Source organism: Rhinolophus ferrumequinum, chromosome 21 (genome assembly GCF_004115265.2).
Source record: "Rhinolophus ferrumequinum isolate MPI-CBG mRhiFer1 chromosome 21, mRhiFer1_v1.p, whole genome shotgun sequence".
Lineage (NCBI taxonomy): Eukaryota > Metazoa > Chordata > Mammalia > Chiroptera > Rhinolophidae > Rhinolophus > Rhinolophus ferrumequinum.
In genome coordinates, this window is record NC_046304.1 from 51,400,456 (window position 1) to 51,423,235 (window position 22,780).

Below are 22,780 nucleotides of genomic sequence, written 5' to 3' on the forward strand. Positions count from 1 at the left end.
TGCAGCCCGGGGTACAGGGGGCTCAGAGAAGTGGTCTGGCTCCCATAGGGTGGAAGGAGCGGAGCCTCGAGGGAGAGACGCTTTTGGGAAGACTCAAAGTAGGGTGGGGTCCCTTCCACTGTCTCCGGGGACCTGGCAGGACCCCCAGCTGGTCCCTGACAGGGGTCGTTTGTGGTCTGGGGTCTCCAGTTAGAAGTCAAGAAGGGCACCTGGTCCTTCCTCACTCCAGAGCACCCCTTGTCATGCCGTGGCCACCTGTGCTCAGTACCAACTCAGATCCAGCATCTGTCAGGTTCCGGCCGTCTGCACTGTGGCCGCCTCCTTCGGTCACCTAAATATTCTTTCCAGTCAGAAAAGGGTCCACCCTGTTCTCATAGGTTGGTGGGGAAACAGTGTCACAACCCTCATTTGGAACTCATTTCAGAGCCCAGTGAGGTCAAGGTCGTCACGTTCCTTCTCTGGTCTGACCCAGGCATTCTCAATGGGAGGGTACCACCCCCGAATTGGGTGAAAACTGGTTCTTGAGGGACAAGACAATCTTAGGCCATGTTGTGTAAACAGATAAGCAGAACATCTGAGGGGGTGATGACATTCCAAGGGGGGGGGTGAGAAGGGCAAAATGTCTCCAAAGGCTCCATAGGGGCCCGTAATGAAAGAAAGTTGAGAAACCCTGATCGGCCCAAATCTCTTTTGCCGCAGCTCCAACCACACCGCAGCGGCAGCGGTAGTGCTGGTTAACCCAGGGCTTATGTCACGTGGGTGCTGCTGATCTGTGTTCTCCACATCTTTCCTCTGTTGGTCGTCACCATGACTCTACGAGATTGGGGCCATTTTCTTCTCCATTTTAAAAAAGGAGTGTGCCGGGGCACAGAGAGGGTAAGTGACTTGCCCAGGGTCACACAGCTCCTAAGAGGCAGAGCTCCAGCTCATTTCCTTGTGCATTACTATAAATTGAAGACAAGCGGATGTTCTCTTCCCGGCAGCATTCTTGACAATCTGAAGACCAAGGAGAAATATTCTTACTTCTTCCTGCCCGTGGATCTTTTGAGCAAAAGAAGCTTTCGTCTTTTACATCTCTTCTCATTCGTATTTGTAATCTCATAGGAGGCCATTGTGGGTTGAATTGTGTCCTCTGAAAAGATTTGTTGAAGTCCTCGCCCCCAGTACCTATGACGGTGATCTTATGTGAAACTAGAGTCTTTGCAGATGTGATCGAATTAAGATGAGGTGATGCAGGATGTGGGTGAGCCCTGATCCAATGACCAGTGTCCTTATAAGAAGAGGAAATTTGGACACACAGAGAAGCCAAGTGACGACAGAGGTTGGAGAGAGGCAGCCACAAGCCAAGGAACGCTGCCAAGGATTGCCTGCCCCCACCGGAGGCTGGGAGAGAGGCCGGGAACAGACGCTTTCTCACAGGCACCGGGAGGAACCAGCCCCACCTACACCTTATCTCAGACGTCTGGCCTCTAGAACCGTGAGAGAATCAATGTGTGTTGTTTTAAGCCACGGAAGGGGTGGTTGTTTGGTACGGCAGCCCCAGGAAACAAACACAGAGGCGATGCCGTTGTCCACGCAAGTTGTTTGTTTTTGAGTGGATTGAGCTGATTGTGTGTACGTTGTGGACATCACCCCTTCCTGTCACCGGCTTCCCTTTGTCCCCGTCCCCACCTGCATGTCCGCCTTGCCCCTGCCGGTCCCCAATACTAGTCTCCCTTTTCTGTAACCACCCTTCCTCCCTCCTGTCACAGCAAGTGGAGGTAGGAGCGGAGGGTGGCCTGAGAGGGCAGGTGGCCACTGGGGGTCACTACTGTGCCTTCTATGGTGGGCAGGTCACCGGCCGAGAAGAGGAGGGGAGGTGGGTTTTAAAGACCTGAGAAGAGCCCGGGTTGGAAAAAATCCACCTTCATATAATTCCAATTACGTGCGGCAATCAAGACCCAGTCTTTGTAAAGGGATAAACCGAGCTTAAACTGGGCCTGCGAAGTCAGAGGACCAGGTAAGAATTAAAGGAAACAGAATTAATGCACAGAAACCAGCAAGCAGCTTCCTGGAGGAAGCCCCCAGGGTCTCGCTTGCACTGAGACCCATATGCCTGCAGAGTGAGATGTATCTCAGTAGGAGTGTTTGCAATGAGATGAATACTGCGTGTGACGTCTAATAAACTTCTCTGGGAGTTGAGGAGTAATCAGTACAGGGAAATAAATTCTCCCCAAATAAAGGCAACATGAGTATTGATGGTGGGACGGGGAGGGCCGTGATATTTGTGGCAGTCAACACATTTAAGATCTTGGGAAGAATTCATTCTAGAACCCAACAATAATTTACTCGAGATTTAATAGTTGGCAAGTCCCCAGGCTGCTTTGGGTGGAATTTATTTTGGCATGATATAGCCCTTCTGGGAAGAAAGGAGAGAAACAGACTCAGGCAGCTGGCTGTGCCCAGGAAAATGGTCTCTGCCACCTGAGATCCCTCGCTGATCCTGTGCAGGCTCCTGAATGGAATTCTGGGCCTGCCTCAGCCCCAGGCACTGCCCTTCGCAACTCCTGCAGACACGCCTGGCACACGCAGATGTGGGCTTTCCCACATGGTGTAAGGTGTGTGCACTGGGTGTTTAGAGATCCCCTCCAGCCCGGGCTGGGGGGCGCGGGCTGATGGCCCCATTGCCTGGCCAGACTTTCGCCATCCGTCACTGCCGCTGCATTTCCATTCATTGTAGGGTGGCAGCCTGTGGGTGCTCGGAGCCCAGCATCCTCCCGCGTTGCTTGCTGGCTGAGGCCCCGCGGGAAGGCCACCAAGGCAGGCTCTGCTGCTAAGCCCTGGCTTCTCTCTCTTAGGCTGCCCCCGGGGGCCGGCCTCATGGAAAGGATCCAGGCCATCGCTCAGAACGTCTCGGACATTGCTGTCAAGGTGGACCAGCTGCTGCGCCATAGCCTGCTCCTGCACAGCAAGGGTGGGGGCTCGGAACACCCCTTGACCCCCAGGAGGCCAGTGTACTAGGGGATGTCCGGGGCGGGGCCCTGACTTCTCCCATAGCAGTTGCCCAGGCTTCTCGGACCCCGTTTCAGACTCTCAGCAGGGTGACTTGGGGTTTATCCACCCCGACTTGGTGTAAGGGTGCTGAGGACAGCAGAGGTCTCTGGACCTCCACTTGATGTGGGGAGCTGCAGTCTGGGGCTACAGGCCCAACCTCTGCCCCCTGAAAAAGGTGGGGGTGCATTTGGGGGGGTGTATGAGGCCTGCCCATCCAGGCAGCTGGTCCATAGCCATTTAAGCCAGCTCCTTACTGGGTCTGAACCTCCTAAGGAGAGTGGGGGTGGTGGCAGAGGAGGCAGGCCAGGCTTGGGGACGCCCTGGCGGGTGGCCTTTCAGGTGAGTAAACTCAGGCTGAAGGCTGTGCCTGCTCCGCCCTACCCCTCCCACCCAGCCCAGCCCCTCCTCACACCTGTCTCTACCGGGCTCCATCTTGGACCCTGGTCCTCAGCAAGATGACCTTCTTTCTTGATAGTGTCTGAAGGCCGGCGGGACCAGTGTGAGGCGCCTAGTGACCCCAAGTTCCCCGACTGCTCAGGGAAGGTGGAGGTGAGGCCTGGGGCTGAGGGTGGGCGTGACCAGCAAGGGGGCTCCTCTGTAGGGGCTGTGCCCCAGACTAGTTCTGGGGGTCCGCTGCTGGCGGGGCTTTCCGCTAGGGCCTCTGCCCAGCCCCTGGCCCTCGACCCTGGCACTAGCTGGCAGAGGCCAATCTCAGGGAAACGGCTTCTCTGCTTGGGCCCACGAACCCATATTCCACAGGAGGAGCCATGTTTCAGTACCTTTTCATAGCAAACAAACCACTAAACACATGTGCACTACTACCAGCAGCCCAATTCCCAACACATTCAGACAAGCGGACTCAGTCTCCCGTTCCCCGTTCCTCGTGGTCCAGCCAGAGGGACTGAGGGAGCCTCTCGGGCCCCACCTCCTGGGACCTATGGCTGCATGAAGGCTGTCCAGCCAGGGGCCAGTGTGTAGCTGTAAAAGCCAGTTCCTCACTGGTTCTGAACTCCCAAAGAAGGCGGGGTGGGGGGCACTGCAGCTCCCTTCCTCGCTGACCTTGTGGGGATCACTGTGGGTGGGTCCTGCCCTAGCCCCTGCCCTGGCCTCCTCCAAGACTGCTCCTGACCTTGGCCTCAGCTGTATCCTGCCAGGTCCCAAGGTGCTGCCCCTGCCACTGTGTCCTGACCTGGCTTCATTTCCCCAGGGGCATCCTCTTTCTGGGCCTGGGAGATGGTGGTCCAGCCTGGCCCTCCCTGAGGTTCTCAGTGGCCAGGACAGGGTCTTGGGGCCCTAGTTCAGTCTCTCTCCCCTGCTTCTGTCCCTCGCTGCATCTTTGGGGTGGGCCCCAGAGGCCCCATCCTGGGGGAACCTCAGGATCCCCAGGGACATGCATGCAGGGGACGCCAAGGTTGCGGGTGGGCTGGTACCGGCCCCCTGGCCCAGGCTGGCCTCTCTGCAGTGGATGCGCGCCCGCTGGACCTCTGACCCCTGCTATGCCTTCTTCGGGGTGGACGGCACCGAGTGCTCCTTCCTCATCTACCTCAGTGAGGTCGAGTGGTTCTGTCCCCCGCTGCCCTGGAGGAACCAGACGGCCACCCACATGGCCCCCAAACCCCTCCCCAAAGTCCAGGTAGGCCTGGGAGGTGGGTGGGCCAGTGAGGGGTTGGTGGACATGCCAGCTGGCCTCCCCAGGCTGGACAGCCCTGGGGGACAGTGGGAGGAACCCTTCCCCCCGGTAAAACGAGGCTGGCCAGCTCTGCCTGGTGGGTGGGCAGGTCCCAGCCGGCCCTCCTGGACAGGAAACCAGCCTGACAGTGCCCGTCCTACCTTCTGGGGATGCTGCAAAGCTGGGTTTAGTTGAGGGGCAGGCTGGGGCCCTGGAGGTGCCCGCTTCATGGACTCTAATAGTAATAATAGCTGGCCCTTCTCGAGGGCTTCCTGAATGCCAGACGCTACTTGTACTTAAACCCTCCAGCAGTCCTCGTGCGAGCGTATTTATCAGATGATGAACCTAGATGAGGTCTATCTAGATGAGGTCCAGAGAGCTGAGCTAACTTGTTCAAGGCATACAGTTAACTCTGGCTCCACTGGCACGTGGCCCAGCCTCCCTGCCATTTGAGCCCCTGCTCTGACCACTGCCCTCACTGCCTCCTTGTAGCAGCTGGGATCCCTGGGAACTATCACAGCTGACCAGGTCCCGGAGGGCTCGGGAGGCTGGTCGGAGCTGGGCTGGGACAGACCAACTTGGCCGGGGCGCCCCAATTGTTGGGGCCGGTGGGCCTCTTAGGGAGAAAAGAGCTAGAGCAGGCTCCAGACTCCCTGGGAGTGTGCCAGCCCCTGTCCTCAGGGCTGCAGGTGATGGCGGTGGCATAGCCACAGGTCTGAGGGTTAGAGAATCGGGGACTGGACTTCCCTCCAGGCAGTTTTCCGGAGCAACCTGTCCCACCTGCTGGAGCTGATGGGCAGCGGGAAAGAGTCTCTAGTCTTCATGAAGAAACGGACCAAGCGGCTCACTGCCCAGTGGGCCCTGGCTGCCCAGCGCCTGGCGCAGAAGCTGGGGGGCACCCAGAGGAACCAGAAGCAGGTAACTTACGCTCTATGTGAGTTCAGGGAGCTGAGCTCAGAGCTTAGAAAATGAGCTCAGGGCCTTAGGATTCCAAGTGGCACACTGGGTCTGCCCTCGAAACAATTTTATAGAATTTATTTGAATTTGAGCCAGAAGGGAGACGGGAGGCAGAGTCAGGATAGATGAATGTGGTAGCTCTTTTCAGGTCTGAGGCACAATGAAAAGCCCACCTGCCCCCTTAGGGGTCCTGCATTCTGCAGACAATCTTGTTCTTGTCTGGCAGAAAAGTCATGGTGTTTGTCTGCAATGTTGGGAATAAGGTAGCCTTTTGGGGGGAGGTCTGTTGGTCTGTCCATCCATCCATCCACCCACCCACCCACCCATCCTTCCATCCATCCATCCATCCATCCACGCATCCTTCCGTCCATCCTTCCTTCTTTCCTTCCTTCCTTCCCTCCATCCCACCTTCCGTCCTACCTTCCTTCCTCCTTTCCTTCCTTCCTTCCCTCCCTCCTTCCATCCATCCATCTACCCTCCCTTCCCTTCCTTCCTTCCTTTCTTCTTTCCTTCCTTCCTTCCCTCCCTCCCTCCCTCCTTCCATCCATCCATCCATCCACCCATCCATCCACCCATCCATCCATCCATCCATACATCCATCGTTCTTCCCTTCCTTCCTTCCTTTTTTCCTTTCTTCCTTCCCTCCATCCCTCCATCCCTCCTTCCATCCTACCTTCCTTCCTCCTTTCCTTCTTTCCTTCCATCCATCCGTCCATCCATCCATCCATCCATGCATTCTTCCTTCCTTCTTTCTTTCCCTCCTTCCTTCCTTCCTTCCTTCCTTCCTTCCTTCCTTCCTTCCTTCCCTCCATCCCTCCTTCTGTCCTACCTTCCTTCCTCCTTTCCTTCTTTCCATCCATCCATCCATCCATCCATCCATCTAATAAGTACATACCTGACTCGCACATCACCCTGTCTATTTCTTTCAGAGTCCCTATCATTTCATGAAATTCTCTCTTGTCTGTGTTCACTGTTGTCTCCTCTTCCATCTGGAACGTAAGCACCTTGAGGGCAGGATGTGACCGTTTTTGTTCACCTGTATCGCCAGTGCCCAGCTCCGTTACTCTGCCTCTTGGTTCCCCCGCTGCAACAGAAAGCGCCTGCGCAAGCATAGCCTGGGGACAGTTTGCTGCCAGCCGGTCTCCCTGGGGTGGCAGGGCCGAGTGCTGTTGCTCCTTTGTGCTGACCGTCTGTGTCCCCTCAGATCCTCGTCCACATCGGCTTCCTGACCGAGGAGTCTGGGGACGTGTTCAGCCCGAGGGTGCTGAAGGGCGGGCCTCTGGGGGAGATGGTGCAGTGGGCGGACATCCTGGCTGCTCTCTACGTCCTGGGCCACGGCCTGCGGATCACAGTGTCCCTGAAAGAGCTGCAGAGGTGAGTGCCGGGGGAGGGGAGCAGAGGAAGGGAACCCCGTCCCCAGGAGCTCCCGCTTTGCCTGCTCAGTCTGCCACCCACCCCCTCCTCCTCCAGGGTGACACCGGGTCACATTTGGGATGCACCAAGGAAGCGTATTTGCATTGTGCTGTTCACACGGTTGAGTTCTCTGTCTCCCGGTCTGCGGGTACCCCGGTGTTTGTGCTCAGGGCTGACAAATAAGGGCTGTGGAATTGAGCCATGTTATGCAGATGGAGGGTCCCCTCTACATGCCATCCCGGTGGTCTTGGAGCAGCCTTGGTGTTTCTCTTCCGGAACTGGGCTCCTTCCTGGACCTGTTCTGGGGGTTGAGGGCCAGTAAGACCTGGAGGGGGGTGAGGTGGGCGGGTGATGCCCACCCCTTCCCCAGTGCTTGTCTTTCCAAGGTCCCTCTGATGCTTTTGGGGGTAGGAGGCTGGTGATGAGAGGGACGTACGATTGTGTGTGCGCGAGCGAGTCTGGTTAGGTTTATTTTCAACTGCTAGATCTGCGGGATGAAGAAATGCATATGACTTTTCTTATTTTTTTATTGATGTTTATTATTTGATACATACAAAAATGTCTGTGACACATGTTATGAGGCACAAGAATAGAGGGAGGTCCTGTGATTCCGCCATCTGAATTCAGAATGAGAGTATTACCAGGACTCGTCTTTGCCTGGGGATGCCCTCTCTCACCCGTCCCTCTGCTGCCCCCTGAGGAAGCCTGTAACTTGGATTTTGTTTAGCATTCCTTTGCTTTTTGGAAAAAAAAAATAGTTTCTTTTTTACATATTCATGTATCCATAAACAGTATATGGTTTAGTTGTATTTTGGTTTGGTTTTGAGCTTTGTAAAAATGGCATATACAATATGTCGTCCCTGAGACTTGCTTTCTTCACTTGCTTTATTCTGTTTCTAGGATTCATCCGTGTTGTTGCATGTAGTTCCCTTTCATTCATTTTCTCTTCTGTATAATATTTCATTGTGTGAAAGCACTATAACTATTTATCCGCTATTCCTGTCTGTGGATGTATTTTCCTGCTTTTACAAGTTATTTTAGATAATGCAGTGGTGGACATTCTTGTATATGTCACCTGGTGTACCTGTGTCAGTTTTTGTTGGGTATAAACTGAGGCGCGCAGTGGCTGGGGCTTTGGGGTGTGTGAAAACTCAACTGTACAAGAGAATGCCAACTGTTTTCCTACGTGAGTGCACTAATTCAGCCCCACCATATGTGTGTTCCCCGGGGCCACATTCTCACCCACACTCAGTGTTAGGCTTCCCAACTGAGGGCGTGAAGTGGCATCGTATTGTCTTAGGGTTTCCTTGACAACTAAGGAGGCTGAGCATCCTGTCATATGTTTGTCTGTCCTTTCCTCTCCGTGAAATGCCCATTTGTGTCATTTGCTCACTTTGCTGCTGGGTTGTTTATCACATCCTTATGGAGTCGTAGGAGTTCTTTATAGCTATTATGGGTATAAATCATGTCTGAGTTACATGTGTTTAAAAATCTCCTTATTGGATTGTCTTTGGAATTTATGTTTCCTTTTTTTTTGAACAGAAGGCCTTAATTTTAATGTAATCAAAGTGTTGCATCTTTTTCTTTAGGGTTAGGGATTTTTGTGCTCAATGGATGTCTGTTTCTCCTTTTCACTGTCATTTGGATGACATTGTTCTTACTGTGCCCTAGAGCATACCTACGGGAAGCCTCAGAGTTATTGGCCTACAGATTGACTTCCTTCATCAGCCCAGTAACTTACTCAGGTGGTTTTCAAGCTAAAGTGTGATTCCTGTTTGGAACCCGCCCACCGTCTTGATAGTCGGTTGGGTCTAGATGTCTTTCTGGTCAGCATTTTCTCCTGGCCTTGAATGCTAGTGTCCTGTAGCACCGGCGAGTTGGAGAGAGGAGGGCGCTGATGGGGGCAGAGCCGTCAACAATCTTAGGTCACCTGTCCGCCAGTCGCTTGGGGAGAACTTCTCGTGACCTCGATCAGAGGGAGGGGCCGGGACCAGCCACACTGAGTAGGGGGAGAGGAGGCTGAGGCTGGGGTGTGCTGTGAGGCCACTAAATGACCTAGTGACTTGGTTTGCATCTTCGTGCCTTGGAATTCACACCGCGGGTGTCATTCTTGTAGGCTGATGCGTTTGTCTCCAGTAGGCCTAGTAAAGATGCAAAGTGTCACGTAAGAGAGGATGTGCAGGGGGAGAAGGGGACAGGGACTAATGAGGGGCTGCACGGCTGTGGCAGCATTGGGAAGCACAGTGCCAGGTGGGGCAGCAGGTTCTGGGAGAGGAGGTGCCACCTTGAACTAGCACCCCCGTCCCATCTGGGTGAATGTCACCTGAGCCGCAAATAACCAGGCTGGGAGCTGTCCCAGAGTGCTGGTGCTGAAACTGCAGACTAGCTACCCAGTGTTGGGAGAGGGAACCAGCACATCCCTCACTCTGGCTCTCACCCTGTGGCATTTTGTTGTCAGACAAAGCTGTTCACATTGTGCAGAGCCGGGTGTGCCCACTTGCCGCCCGCCTGCACTGTGCCCACCCCCAGTTCCCTCTGAACGAGCTCATAACACTCTCTGTGGAGCAGTGCTGCAGGGGCAGGTAATGTTTGCAAATCATGAACAGGCATCTTTCTCTGGCCTCGAAGCTTCCTATAGGAAAGTAAGATGGGATGGGGGGGAGGAGGAGGGGAGAGGAAAGGGACGTGGTGTGTGGGAAGCCAAAGATGTCTTGGACAACTTGTGGATGGCACAGCCAGTGACTGTGGGTAGCCATAGACCAGACCTGCCTCAGGCAGAGCAACAAGGAAGGGTCTGGGGGCCCTTGTCCCCTGGGTCTCCAGAGACCCCAAGATGCAGAGGGGAGAATCCTGGGGGTGGAGGCTGTCCAGAGCCCTCATCCCACACACACAAAGTCTGCTGTGAGTGTGGAGCCTCTCCTGTCAGCATCACCAACACCTCATTCCTCCTCAAGGTTACATGAGGTCACGTTTACCAAACAGCATTTAGCTGGATTCCTCCCTTCTGACCGAGCATCTTCTGGGGCCAGAGAGCTGAGAACGTCCTTCCTTTACTGCTCCCTCAGGGTACAGGAAGGCTTGTCCCAGGCATTTTGACACCATGTTTAGAGGATCATCCTTCCGTGAGAGAGCAGGTATTTGACAAACCTCCCTAACAGGTAGGAATTCAACTCAGTTGTTCTGCCTCTCGGTGCACGCTGGGGTGTCTGCTCTTTCAACCTTCACCTGGAGTCCTTACCTGCCCAGAGTACTTCCTTTCCCTCTGGCCACTTCTTGGCCCTGGCACCGGGCCTATGGTCAGCCAGGCTACCATTGCCCATCACAGCGCCAGAGCAGTGAAGATGGGGGTCACTGTACTGGGGAGCCCTGAAAGCAAGGCCCTGGTGCAAAGTACGAAGATCTGAAATACCCTCTGTTGCCATTTGTCCCACTAGACACATGCACCCACGTGCACGCACATGTATGCGTGTGCAAGCATGCCACTGTACAACTACACATGCACACCTATGTATGTGTGCACATGCATTTGTACAAACACCGTGTGCACACCCCACGCATGCACACATAAGCCCATGTCTGCACACAGGTGCACAACTCCACGCACATGTACAAACACACCTTTGCACACACCCCATGCATGACATGCAGCACACTGCATATGCATGCACACGTACACACCCCCGTGCATACACCACAGAGAATCCGTATCTTCCCACCAACAGGTCACTTCCTGCCAGTCTTGTGTGGGTCTGAAATCCCCATAAGCAGGGTCTCCAGGAAGACCTCATCCCATCTCCGATTTGCAGTTTGTTAAATGGGCAGACCAGGGCTATGCCCACACAGCTCTGCCCTTGGTCCCCTGTGGGGTGTAGGTACAAGCAAACGCTCTTGCTCAGACAGGACAGGACTGTGTAAACAGCTCAGCTACCTCAGGGAACAGCCTCAGGAAGGTGCTTTCTAAATCTGTTACCAGATATAATTTTAAAATAATAAAAAGGAAGAAAAGAAACCCACCTTACCCAGAGGACACAATACAGTATGTCTACAAAATTGACAGCACCAGCTGTGGTTGGTTGGAACAGGTTTCAGGTGGGGATTATAACCCCTGGCTGCAGCAGAGCCTCCTGAGAGAAATACCGATGTTTGGGTCCCACTCTCCGTGTCTCTGATTTAATTGGTCAAGGGTGGGATGCAAGTGTCACGTTTTCAAAGCTCCCAGGTGATCTGAATGAGCAGTGAGGGTTGAAAAGTGGAAAAGCTGAGGCTGTGGCTTCTCTAAGCACCCCTCCCCCACACGCGTACACAGTCGGAGGGAGGGGATAGCTGTGGGCTTGGAACATTGTAGAATGTGTGAACTAGCCTGCATGGCTTATTCAAGAGACTGTCTTCTGTGTCCCTTGTTCAGGTCCTGAGGGGCAGGATTAGGGCCTGGGGTGGGGGCTCAGGGCCCTCGAAGATTTGTGGAAAGAGTGTGCAGATTACTCCCGAGCCGGCATTTGCACACCCAGAAGCCTCAACGGTACCCTTGGTAGCAGGGGTGGGGGCCCAGTAGAGGGGGTGGGCCAGGGAGGCAGCCTTTGGAGGTGGCCCAGGCAGTGGGGACTCTCGCGTGTCTCCCTGGGTATCAGGTGGGAACCTGCTGACCTGGAATGGGCTTTGTGCCACGCCCTTCCTTGGATTTCCTTTCTCCCCAGTGACAAATGTAAAGCTGTGAGCTCCTCAAACTCGTTTTCTGCTGGGCTCACCCTGATGCTACAGAAACGCAGCCCTTTCCTTCCGGTGGAGATGTAAATACAGATGTGTATTGGTTTGCCAGCGTTGCTGTCTCCAAGTAGCACACACTGGGTGGCTTAAACAACAGAAACGTATTGTCTCACAGCCTGGAGACCACAAGTCTGAGATCGGGGTGTTGGTAGGGTCGGCTCCTTCTGACGCTCACAGGAGAGTCTGTCTCAGGTCTCCCCCAGCTCCTGGTGGTTGGCTGGCCATCTTTGGCGTTCATGGGCTTGGGGAAGCATCACCCAGATCCCCGCCTTCGTCCTCACCTGGGCTTGTCCTTGTGTGTGTGTGTGTGTGTCCATATTCCCCCTTCTTACAAGGATGCCAGTCATATTGGACTGGGGGCCCCCCTCATGACCTCATGTCAACTCGCCCTCTGTAAAGACCGTTTCTCCAAATAAGGTCACATTCTGAGGTACAGGGTGTTAGGGTTCCAACATAGGAATTTTGGGGGGACACAGTGCAGCCCATAGCAAGATGGTCTCAGCGTGGAAAGGGGCCGTGGGCAGGGACACCGCTGAATCCACGCATGGTGTTGCCGTGGGTTCTGTGGGAGGCGGGGCCGTGGGCAGCCTTACTTCCCAGCCGCGAGGAGCCGTTCCACGCTAGTGGCGCCAGGTGAATTTGAAAATAGGTCAACGGGATATAAAGGTAATCTGAATTCTGAGAGTCGCAGCTTGTCTTCTGCCACAGAAACGTCTCCCTGGGCTGGCGAAATGACCTGTGTGGGGAAGGCAGGACAAAGATGCTGCTTGTACACGGGTTGTAGTTTATTCGCAGATGTTCCCAGCAGATGTCTTGGCCACCGACTGACGAAGCAACGAGGCTGCGCGGAGGAGCCGCTTTTCTCTGCTCTCCGCGTTTCGGTGTTTTAATTAACCGGCTCACTGGCGTGATGTTTGGGGCCAATGCACGGAACGCACATCTGGCTTTGCGGCTGCGACACGTTTCCAGGGCGAGGGAGGTGGCTTGCGGGAGCGGTGCGCCCAGGGATAGCCTGCAGGTGACGTCAGGCGTCCCGTCCATGCCCCACCCCTCAGTGTGTGGCCGGAAGGAGAGGCGAAGCCAGAGCCCCCTGTCGGCCGCACCCCGACTCGTCCTCAGGAATGCACAGTGGGCATTTTAAAGTTAAGCCTTTCCCTTCCCGCCTGCCCAGAATTGGCTGTACTCATCAATTTTATTTACATAATTTCAAGCATCATTAATAGTACATGGCATGAGGAAAAATTACTGAGCTCTTCCTCCAGCCATGAGTGAAATTGGGTTTAGTAGAAAATTAGTTGACTTAACTGGCAAATGATGAAAGCTGGAGAGGAGAATGTTTAAATAAGGGGGGCAAGGAACGCCAACTCTTGGCTGTCAAGCACGCGTGGCTCCAGTGGAAATCGGTGTCCCGGCCCTTTTGTTTGTACAGTGTTTGTTCAAGGGAAATACCGGGGAAGGTCCCCCGGGAATGACAAAGGCAGGGACCACATCCTTTGTCAAGCTCAACCCTCTGAGGAGCCAGTGGAGGCAGGCCTTGGAGTTTGAAGCCATTCAGATCTGGCCATGACTGACTCAAACAGGCCTGCACCAGGCTGAACTCGTGAGCTCACGCCGCTGGGAGGACGGTGCGGCCGTTCTCTGAGGGGGGTTGAGGAGAAAAGCATCGTGTGTGGGGGCACCCGAAGAAGACCTTGAATTTGGGTTCAGGCACGTTGAATTAGAGGTGCCCACATGGGGCAGCTGAGTGACAGGCCCGGGGCTCAGAATGGAGACAGCATGTTGGCAGCCAACGGTAACTGAACACAAGTGTGAATGAAAATGCCAGGTGATAGGAAACAAGGCCTGAGAAGGAGTGGCTAGGAGGATATGAAGTGATGGGTGCCAAAGGAGAAGATGCTTCTAGAAGGAGGGTGTGACCAGTGATATCAAATGCTCATAAAAAGTAAGAAAGAGGTAAAACTCCGCTGCTCAGGCCTCAGAGCAAGGGCAGGACTGGCCTGGAACTCTTTTTATTCCCGGTGAAGCCCGCAGAAGCACACAGAAGCCTAGTGTGCCTCCCAACTTGCCCTCAAATCATAAAGGGCCTGGGGTGAAAGGGTGGCCTTTTCATGGGAGGCACACTGGTCTTTTCTAAGCTGTTCTGGAGTAGGCCCAGAGCCCCTCACGCTCACATGCAGCCTCCAGGCTGTCTCTCCTTTGAACCACAGGGTTTGTACCGATCGGGCCGAGGGCACAATCCCACCCATCACCATGCCCGCCAAGGCCCTGCACAGCTTGGTTCTCAACAATGGTTGGCGGGACTGGATAGAAGAGCGAGAGCCCTGGCACCTGAGAATCACCTGAGGAACTGAAAACCAGCATCCCGATCGATGCCCAGGCCCCACCCCGGAGCCATAAGGCGGCACCTCTGGGGTCGGCCTGGGCATCAGGAGCCGTGACGGTATCTCGGTGATTCTAACCTGCACCCAGGCCTGAGAGCCACTGTCCTCACACATTTAAAGCAGAGCTTGGAGGAGAGAAGCCTCGATTCGTGCTCAGCATTTAGAGGCATTTGTTATATAAATTGGACCCGTCTGCAAGGAAGGAGGCAGGGAACAGCCAAAGGGATGCGCTCCGGTTCCTCTTCTCGCAGCAGGAGTGCGGGCAGCCCCCGGAGCTGTAGGGATGAGTGTGTGGTTTCATCCAGCTCTCCTGGGAGCTGCAGCCCTATTCTTAGCCCTGCGTTTGCTTACTAAGAAGGAACACTGGGGAAGAAAGTGTCAGCTTGGAACAACCAGGCCACCCAGGTGGGGTGGCTGCTCCCTGGGGGTTCCCTTCGGAAGCTTCAGCCCCTGGTCCCCTTGGCTCTGGCTGAGGCACGGCTGGAATGTGCTCCTATCTGTTTTCCCTTTGAATTCCCTTTTCCTCCAAGCCCTAACTCTGCTGGGGACCTGGCAGTTCTCCTTAGCAGTGGTCCCTGATCTTCCAAGAGCCTTTTTGTGAGAGACAGGAGCTGAGGGTGGGTCCATCACGATGGCATCATCAGGCTGCTGCTTTTGGGCACAGGAAGGTCAGCCCATCCTGGGCAAGAGAAGAAAACGCTGCAGGAGATCATTCCTTCCTCGTTAGCGATCCTCCCCTCCCTTCCTAAAGTAGCTCATTAGATGCCCAGTTAACTCTCCAGGTTGCCTTCTTTATGTCCCCTTGTGCTATTGGGAAGAAGCCGGGGCCTGCTCTAGTAATGGGCCATAGGAGAGAGACGGGGGGCAGTGCCATCATGCTCAGGAGATGGGGCAGTGGGCAGGGTCAGAGGGACAGCAGGCCCCTGGGGACACAGAAACGTTCTGGCTCCCCCAGCGTGCTCCGGTAATGAGATGGATCTGGGAGAAACTGACATTCCCTGTGTGCACTTTAGCACCTGGAGCCAAAGATCTTGGAGCACTTTGTAAGAACTCTTTTTAATTAGGTCCTTCCCACACAGAGAAGAGAGAGAGGGAGAGAATCGTTTGTTCTAGAATTTGAGCACCACCTAGAGAAGTTATTTGCAGCCACAGACCAAAGGCACAGGGGAGAAATAAAACCGGATGATTTTTAGCCTAGAAGGGACCATGCAGATCCATCCAAGTGTCACATTATGAGAGTGGAAGCAGACACCAGAATGATTGTGTGTCCGTGCAAGGGCGCCAGAAAGTGCATGCTGGAGCTCACACCCACAGTGCTTTTCATTGTGTCAGAACTCAGCTCTTTGATTCCCAGCCGAGGGTTGTTTTTCTTTCTATTGGGTGTGCATTTTTTTTCTCCTCCCTGGTCCCATCTACCCATCCTACTTTTTGATCTTCTAGCGAAGAGTGGCGTTGTTCCTTCTCTGGATTATTTGCTGAGTCCCCACACTGTGGCCAGCTGGGAGTCCAGGGGGCGGGGCTGTCCTGGAGAAGATGGGGACACGGGCGCCTCTGGGAGGCAGAGAGCTGAGCATGTCCTCGTGGGGCCACCATGGGTCCCATGGGCATGGACAGTTGCGCTTTTTAGAAAAATTGTAGTAAAATATACATAACATAAAGTGACCATTTTAACCATTTCTAAGTGGACAGTTCGGCAGCATTAAGTACATTCACACGACTGTGCAGTCGTCACCACCGTCCATTTCCAGAACTTTCTTATCTTCCCAAACGGAAACTCTGGCCCCCTTAAACACTGACTCCTCTTCCCCCCCCCTCCAACAGGGGGACTTTCATGGGGATTAGTTTGGGTTGGGCCTGGGGGCCAGACGATAACCAGGTGACCCACAGAACAGCTCTGTTTCTCTAGATTACCCCTCCCCCCTTTCATCTTGTATTTAGGTTCCCACTCAGGTGGCCTGGGGACATTTAGAAATATATTCCAACCACCCAATTTGGGAATTCCATCTTTCCCAAGCACTGGATATGATAGTGAGTGGGCAGGCGAGGGCGCTATGTCCCATCACCCTGAGAGGCTGCCTCTCCCCAACTCCCCTGCGCACTGGGGTGGGGAGGCGCTGAGAGACACAGCCGCCCCCCTCCCCCAGCTTTGGGCTAAGAGTCCAAAGAGAAATGAGGAACTCGGCATTGGACATACAAAAATGTCTGGACAGGGGCCTTTCGAGGAGTCAGTGCAGAAGGTGGAATTGCACAGCCAGGCCTCCCTGGGCACCTTTGGCTGAAGGTTGTCAGGAGATATTTTTCAATTCGTGTCACTACTGCAACCAACTACTTAGCGTAAAATTGCCCATAAAAGTGGACTTAAATCATGAGCGATAAAACCACAGCCCCCTCTCCCGTAGCTGACCCTCCGCTGTCCTCTCGTTGAGCTCAGAGGCTTTGTGACAAGAGTAATGAGGCAGCTGCGCTCACTTATCTCCCGTGAAGTCACCTTAAATTGAAAATCCTTGTCTCCTGGGCTGGGGAGACCATGTGGCTTCTCATTAACTCCTCCCGGGAAGGGGACCTGCTGTCCCCAGCCAGTTATCTCTCTTCCTCTCCTTTCTACGTATGTCCTTTCAGGACGAGAGGAGCCCCTTGTGCCCAGACCAGACCAGGAGGCTAGTCGCCCTCTGGAAGAGCCGGGAGCCACCTGTCATCCTGGGGTTCCTCTCACTCACGCACCTTCTCTCTCTTGATAGACTTTTCTTGATCAAACTTTCAACCCTTAAACCGTTCTTACTAAGGGGGTTCACCTGGTTCATTGGTTTGTTTATTCATTCATGAACACAACAGGTACTTATTGGGCTAGATCAGGTCCTGGCTCTGGGCTTTCAAAGATGACCTGGCCCTGCCCCCAGGGGTCCCAGTCCTGAGGTGACTCTGAACAGTGTAGAGGGAGGGCTTGGGGAAGGGTGCAGGGAGCCTGGGACAGGGGTGTCTTACTCTGCCCAGGGGTCCAAGGAAGACTTCCTGGAGGAGGAGGCAGAGGTTTGAGTTAAGGATCAGGAGGTAAGAAATCTCCAGATTCTAGGTGAGAAATGACCAGGGCCTTAAAGTGAGCTGTGTGTGAGTTGGGGGTGGAAGCACGGTTAGAAAGGTGTTGCCAGACTCGGAAATTCAGAAGATAGAACCGATGACTAAAAATAATAGTAATTAGTGGAACTTTCACTCATCTTGCCTCACTTGATCCTACCAGGAACTCTGTAAGGCAGGCTTTTTTATTGGTCTTTTGCTGATGAGAAAAATGAAATTCCTTGAGGCCTATGACTCCTCTAAGGTTAGCAACAAAACTGGGACTGGAGCTGAATCTGCTGGCAGCTTGGGGACCTGAGTTTTGGGATGTCACTGTGATCTGACCATCCACCATTGTACTGCCTGATGCCCAGTGGGCCTGGGGAGGCAGGAAAATGTAGCAATGTGTGTGAGGGAGGTGCACACATTGGGGAGGGAGTGTGGGTTCTGGAGCCTGACTATGTGGGTTCCAACTGCTTCCTGGCTGTGAAATCCTGGGTAAATTACTAAACCTCTCTGTTTCCTAATCTGTGAAGGGGGAAGCGGGATAAGAATGGGTCTGATCTCGTAGGGAAGTTGCCCAATTGGAAGGAGCTGATGAATTAATACATTGAAAGCACTTGGAATGATTCCCGTGTTCAGAAAGGTAGCCGCAAAGATGATGAAGGTGATGGCATACTTTCTAGAACACCAGCGTGGAGTCTATGCTCATTTTCCTTTGCTTTCTGGGTATTTCAACAAAAAAGCCTAAGAAGCCTGCCCTGCCTTAGGAGCCCAGGTTCTGAGCCGCCTGTGTGGCCGTCCAGCTGGAAAGGGGGATGATTGCAGGATTAGTTGGATGGGGGAGGAGCCTTGGCCATTTTTAAGGTTATGGATAAGAAATGAGAAGGAAATAGTTATTCGATTTTTGCATTCCCCTTTCTGCATTTAGCAGCCAAGATTCTAATATGGGAGGGGAGCCAGGGTGGGGAAGCTGAGTGAGTCTGTGGGGCATTGGCTGGTGGGGGAGAGCACAGGGAAAGCCCCTCCCCTCCTCTGCCCTTCTCTGCCCAGCACAGGCCCACCCCATGCCTCAGTCCTGGTGGCACACAGCTCCGCTGACATCTTTCCATCACGGCTTCGTCATCAGGTTACCATAAATCTCATTGAAAAGGTGCCCGTCTGGGCAGTGTGCTCAGGGGACAGTGTACCCAGCGCCCCCCGCCCCTCCCCAGCTTCTGATGGTGACATGCTGAGCATGATCTGAGACAGCACAGAGACATCCAGCCCGGTACTTAGATGTGACCCCGGAAACTGAGCAACTGTTCCCTTTGCCACTGATGAGACAGTGACCTTGTCAGAGCTCCTCACGTCCCGCCTGAGTTTGCTGGTCGCCTGGATCCCTGACCGGGCATCTGGACCATGAAACCAAGGGCGATGGGAGGCAGGGGAGGTGGGCGGCTGCTGTGCGACCCCCAGAGAAAGGGGGGCTTCTCTGGGAGGCCAACACCACTCCCCGCCTGGCTCAGGTGCTCAGAGTGGGGATCCAAATGCCTCCGCACCCCCTGCACTGAGTGGGAGGTGTCGGCAGGGGCTCCTGCGTGTGGACAAAGGAGTTTACACGGGCAGCTGTGGCCAAGTCCTTCAGGCTCCAGTCAGATGACCCAAAGGCTCCAGCGCGGGGTCCGCAGAGGCAGCTCTGTCCCAGATGGAAACACTTGTGTGAATGATCCGGCAGGTGGAGTGTACCTGTGGGCCAGGAGCTGGTCAGCAGAGCAACGTGATATGTTCTGAGGCAGGGGGCTTGGGACCCTTCAGCTCTAAACACGGCAGCTGTGCTGAGGGCCACAGCGGGCATTTTGGCATCTTGTGAATGTTAAAAGCACCCCTCCCGGCAGACACAATCCTGCAGGGAGTGCATTTGTGGGAATGAACAAAAGGCTCCTCTTCCTCCCGGCAGGTGGCCAGCCAGGTGCGTGGTAGCACGGCAAGCTAGCCCGCTAGCCCAGGCTGGATCTCAGGCCCACTTGCCCCTCGTTAGAGTCTCTTGTGCAGTGAAGAACCTACACAGCTGAACGTGGCTGCCCTGCTCACTTCCTTTCCAGGAGTTGGCCAGTACTTGTGTACAACCTTGCCCTCCTTTATAGCACCCCCCCCATGTTTATTCTGGGCTGTAGGAACCAGGGTAGGCACCAGGACCCCCAGACGCAGGGCCGGTTGGGAAGGTGGGCTTCTGCAGCCTGTGGGTCCCTCGGGGGCTCAGACTCTGAAGGGCTCTTCTCTCAGTAACTTAGGGGTGCCGCCAGGCCGGGGGAACTGCCCGCTCACTGTGCCGCTGCCTTTCGACCTCATCTACACCGACTACCACGGCCTACAGCAGATGAAGCAGCACATGGGACTGTCCTTCAAGAAGTACCGGTGAGAGGGCCACGGGCAGTGGTGGAAGCATGCAGCAGCCCCAGCCCCTGGAGCCTGCCCCTGGCGTCTGGCTGCCAGCTGGCCCCCAGGGTGGGAGAATTGCATGGGCCCGGGTTCTGCAGTGGAAGGAAGGCTCTGTCTGCCTTCTGCCCTGCCCCTCCCCTCCACCATCCTCCTCCAGGGAGCTCTGCTCCCCAGCAAACTCGGGGGACAATTAATAAACCACAGGGAGTCCTCCAGTGGTCCTCTGCTTCCTGGCAGGCTGAGGGGTGGGGGCAGAGGACTTGCAGGGAGGAGTGGGAGTGAATGGGCCAGTGGACAGGGGCTGTGACCTCTGCTGTGTGGGGGCCCAGCCCCCACCCCCTCCCTGTCTAGAGGAAGGCCAGTGCCATGTCTGGTCTCTGCACTCAGCAGGACACGGGTTTAATTGAGCACAGGGAGCCCTGCTATTTATTACCTTTGCTCCAGTCCCGTTGACTGTCCCACATGATTTTATTAGGAAAAAAAAGTGACAGGCGGCGTTATTGCTTTTATTATTAATGCCTGTTCTCTGAGCACTCGGGGCCGCCTCCTCCCACCCTGCTCCTTCTCTGGGGGAATAGTGCCTATGTCAGCAGTCTGTGGGCGATTCTGGGTCACCAGGAAGGAGCAGGGTGAGGGAGCTCCACGTGGGGCGTCTGAGTCTCAGGAGCCCACTCCTGGGGGTGGATGGATGGAGGGGATGGCCCTGGGGCTGTGGCCATTGAGAGCAGCCTCAGGATGGGACAGAGCTGGGAGGTCCACCTGAAGTGGTCAGACTCACAGAGGAGAGGGGACTTCGAGGCACTGCCTTCCCAAAGATGGGTTTGTGGCAGTGGCTTGTCCCCCCAGGGCCCTACCCTTCTGCATCTCAGCCAGGATAGGCCAGGCCCATCCTGGGGGTGGCAGGCTCCTGGGCAGAGGGGCTGTAGGCTCAAGTGACTGTTGCTTCCTGCCCAGGAAAGTACAAATTGGACAGGTGACCCCTGCTGCATTGGGGAGGGACCTCCCCTCCTAGGCTCCCTGGGGGCAGCTGTGATCACTAATAGTTTCTGAGTTAGTGGTTCATGGTTCAGATGTACCCGTGTGGCCCTGAGATAGCCGGGCTGTTGTTGTCCCCACCTGACAGGTGGGGAAGCTGACCCAGAGAGCTTAAGGCACCTGCCTGTGGTCACACAGCTAGCTAGTGTCTGAGCCCAAGCTCTGACCACACATTGTACGACCTGACCAGCCATTGGCTGGTTGCAGTGCCCACGGCTGGGGCAACCCCAGCCCTGGGACACACGGGAAGTTGCTGACCCTGGTTCCCGGTCCTGGGGGGGACAGGTGCCGAATCCGGGTCATCGACACCTTTGGGACAGAACCTGCATACAACCACGAGGAGTATGCCACGCTGCACGGCTACCGGACCAACTGGGGCTACTGGAACCTCAACCCCAAGCAGTTCATGACCATGTTCCGTGAGTGTCCCGGCCAAATGGCGTGAGCGGGTGTCAGAGCAGCTGGGGCCTCTCGTGGTTCTCAGAGGTGGCACCGTAGGAGGCAGGGTCTCATCCCTTGCTGTCTTCTACCCCCTGGGCAGGAGGTGGGACGCGCCAGGCGTGGGTCTCCCCCAGGAAAACCTCCTTCCCCTTTCAGCCAACGTGTGAGCTGGGAAGGATGCCTCTGCCGGTGCTTGGGGAGCAGGAAGCATGGAGGGAGCAGCCTGGGGGCTTCCAGCTGGCTTAGAGGAATGAGGGGACCTTTCCAACAGCAGCAGGACATGGCCTTTATCCTCTAGGCGCGCACGTGGCTCTCGGAGAGTGGCTGAGCACACAGTTCCAGGACAAAGAGATTCTGCGGCCTTCCAGAAAGAGAGGCCGAAAGTGGACTGGGTGGTGAAGCAGCAGGACACGCAGGCTTTACTAAGAGGAGGGAATAAATGTAGTGAAGGTGGATGTGGAAAGAACCGGAAGGGTCTGTAATGCAAGCTCTTCAGTGGGCTCCAACGTTGGGTTTAATGGGAAGTGAGGCTGCAGGCAGAGGCTGGGTCCCCTGTGGACCCCCTCAGATGGTGGGCGTCAGGCAAGGCATGCAATTAGAGCTGATCTTCAGCTATTTTTAATGCAACTTTGAAATATATACACACACCGACTTACCCTCTTAAATGCGGCATACTGGAAATAACCTTTTCTTGACAACTCAGGGTCAATTCTCTATCTCCCTGGCACAGGGGCCAGCCCTGGGGGGATGGCAGAGGTGTGCAGAGCTGTGTCCCCTTGCTAAGTGGCCTCTTCTGTCACTGTTTGATGTCGCGCTTTTTCTCCTTGTAGGGAGGCTATCAGCTGTCACTTTTAATTGTTGTCAGTGAATCTGCCTCTAGCAGCATCTTGCACGAATTTGTGGCTCTTTGAAGGCTCTGGGTCAGAAAGGCAGATAAACACCCTTGGCAGGATCGTCTCTAAATTAAAGTTCCGAGGAGGGTCCTGAGGGACTCGCTGTAAGGAAAGTAGCTGATCTCTACTTAGCCTGCCAAGTAAATGCATCCCTTTCACTTTTTTTTTTTTTTTTTCCCCAAGTCAAGTTGTTGTCCTTTCAGTCTTAGTTGTGGAGGGCGCAGCTCAGCTCCAGGTCCAGTTGCCGTTGCTAGTTGCAGGGGGCGCAGCCCACCATCCCTTGCGGGAGTCGAACCGGCAACCTTGTGGTTGAGAGGACGCGCTCCAACCAACTGAGCCATCTGGGAGCTCAGTGTAAATGCATCCCTTTCAGATGCTTAGGATCTTCTTTTGACTTCCTGTCCAGGTTCTAGGCTATGGTAGAGGCAGGGGCAGTTTCGGGGTACGTAAGTGATGGTTTGATGGGATCCCAGAATGTTGGGAAGGCGGGAAGTTTCCTTGGAATCCTGATGAGGAAACTGAGGCCCGCAGAGGCTGTGTCCTGTGTGAGGTGACAAGGCCCTGTGGGGACCGGACTCCCTTCCAGAGCCCATTGCAAGGTTGCATGAGGCTTCTCCAAGAGAAAAGTGACTGTCCTAACAGGTCTGTCTGTTGGCATCTGATGGCAGTGTGCTCCCGGGGAGTGAACGGAGTGGGGAGGGTCACAAAGAGCAGATTGTGGA

The 22,780-nt window shown here is 54.8% G+C and overlaps 1 protein-coding gene across 2 annotated transcripts in view; it reads left to right on the top strand.

Annotated features, from left to right (window-relative positions):
• Positions 1–22,780, top strand: part of MGAT5B (alpha-1,6-mannosylglycoprotein 6-beta-N-acetylglucosaminyltransferase B) — a 66,959-nt gene that overhangs the window by 23,895 nt on the left and 20,284 nt on the right. For both annotated transcript variants that reach the window (XM_033091780.1, XM_033091781.1), the window contains exons 4-10: positions 2,838–2,953; positions 3,509–3,582; positions 4,496–4,666; positions 5,456–5,620; positions 6,864–7,033; positions 19,534–19,665; positions 21,010–21,143. In XM_033091780.1, coding sequence (XP_032947671.1) covers positions 2,838–2,953; positions 3,509–3,582; positions 4,496–4,666; positions 5,456–5,620; positions 6,864–7,033; positions 19,534–19,665; positions 21,010–21,143 — 962 coding nt within the window. The remainder of the gene's footprint in view (positions 1–2,837; positions 2,954–3,508; positions 3,583–4,495; positions 4,667–5,455; positions 5,621–6,863; positions 7,034–19,533; positions 19,666–21,009; positions 21,144–22,780) is intronic.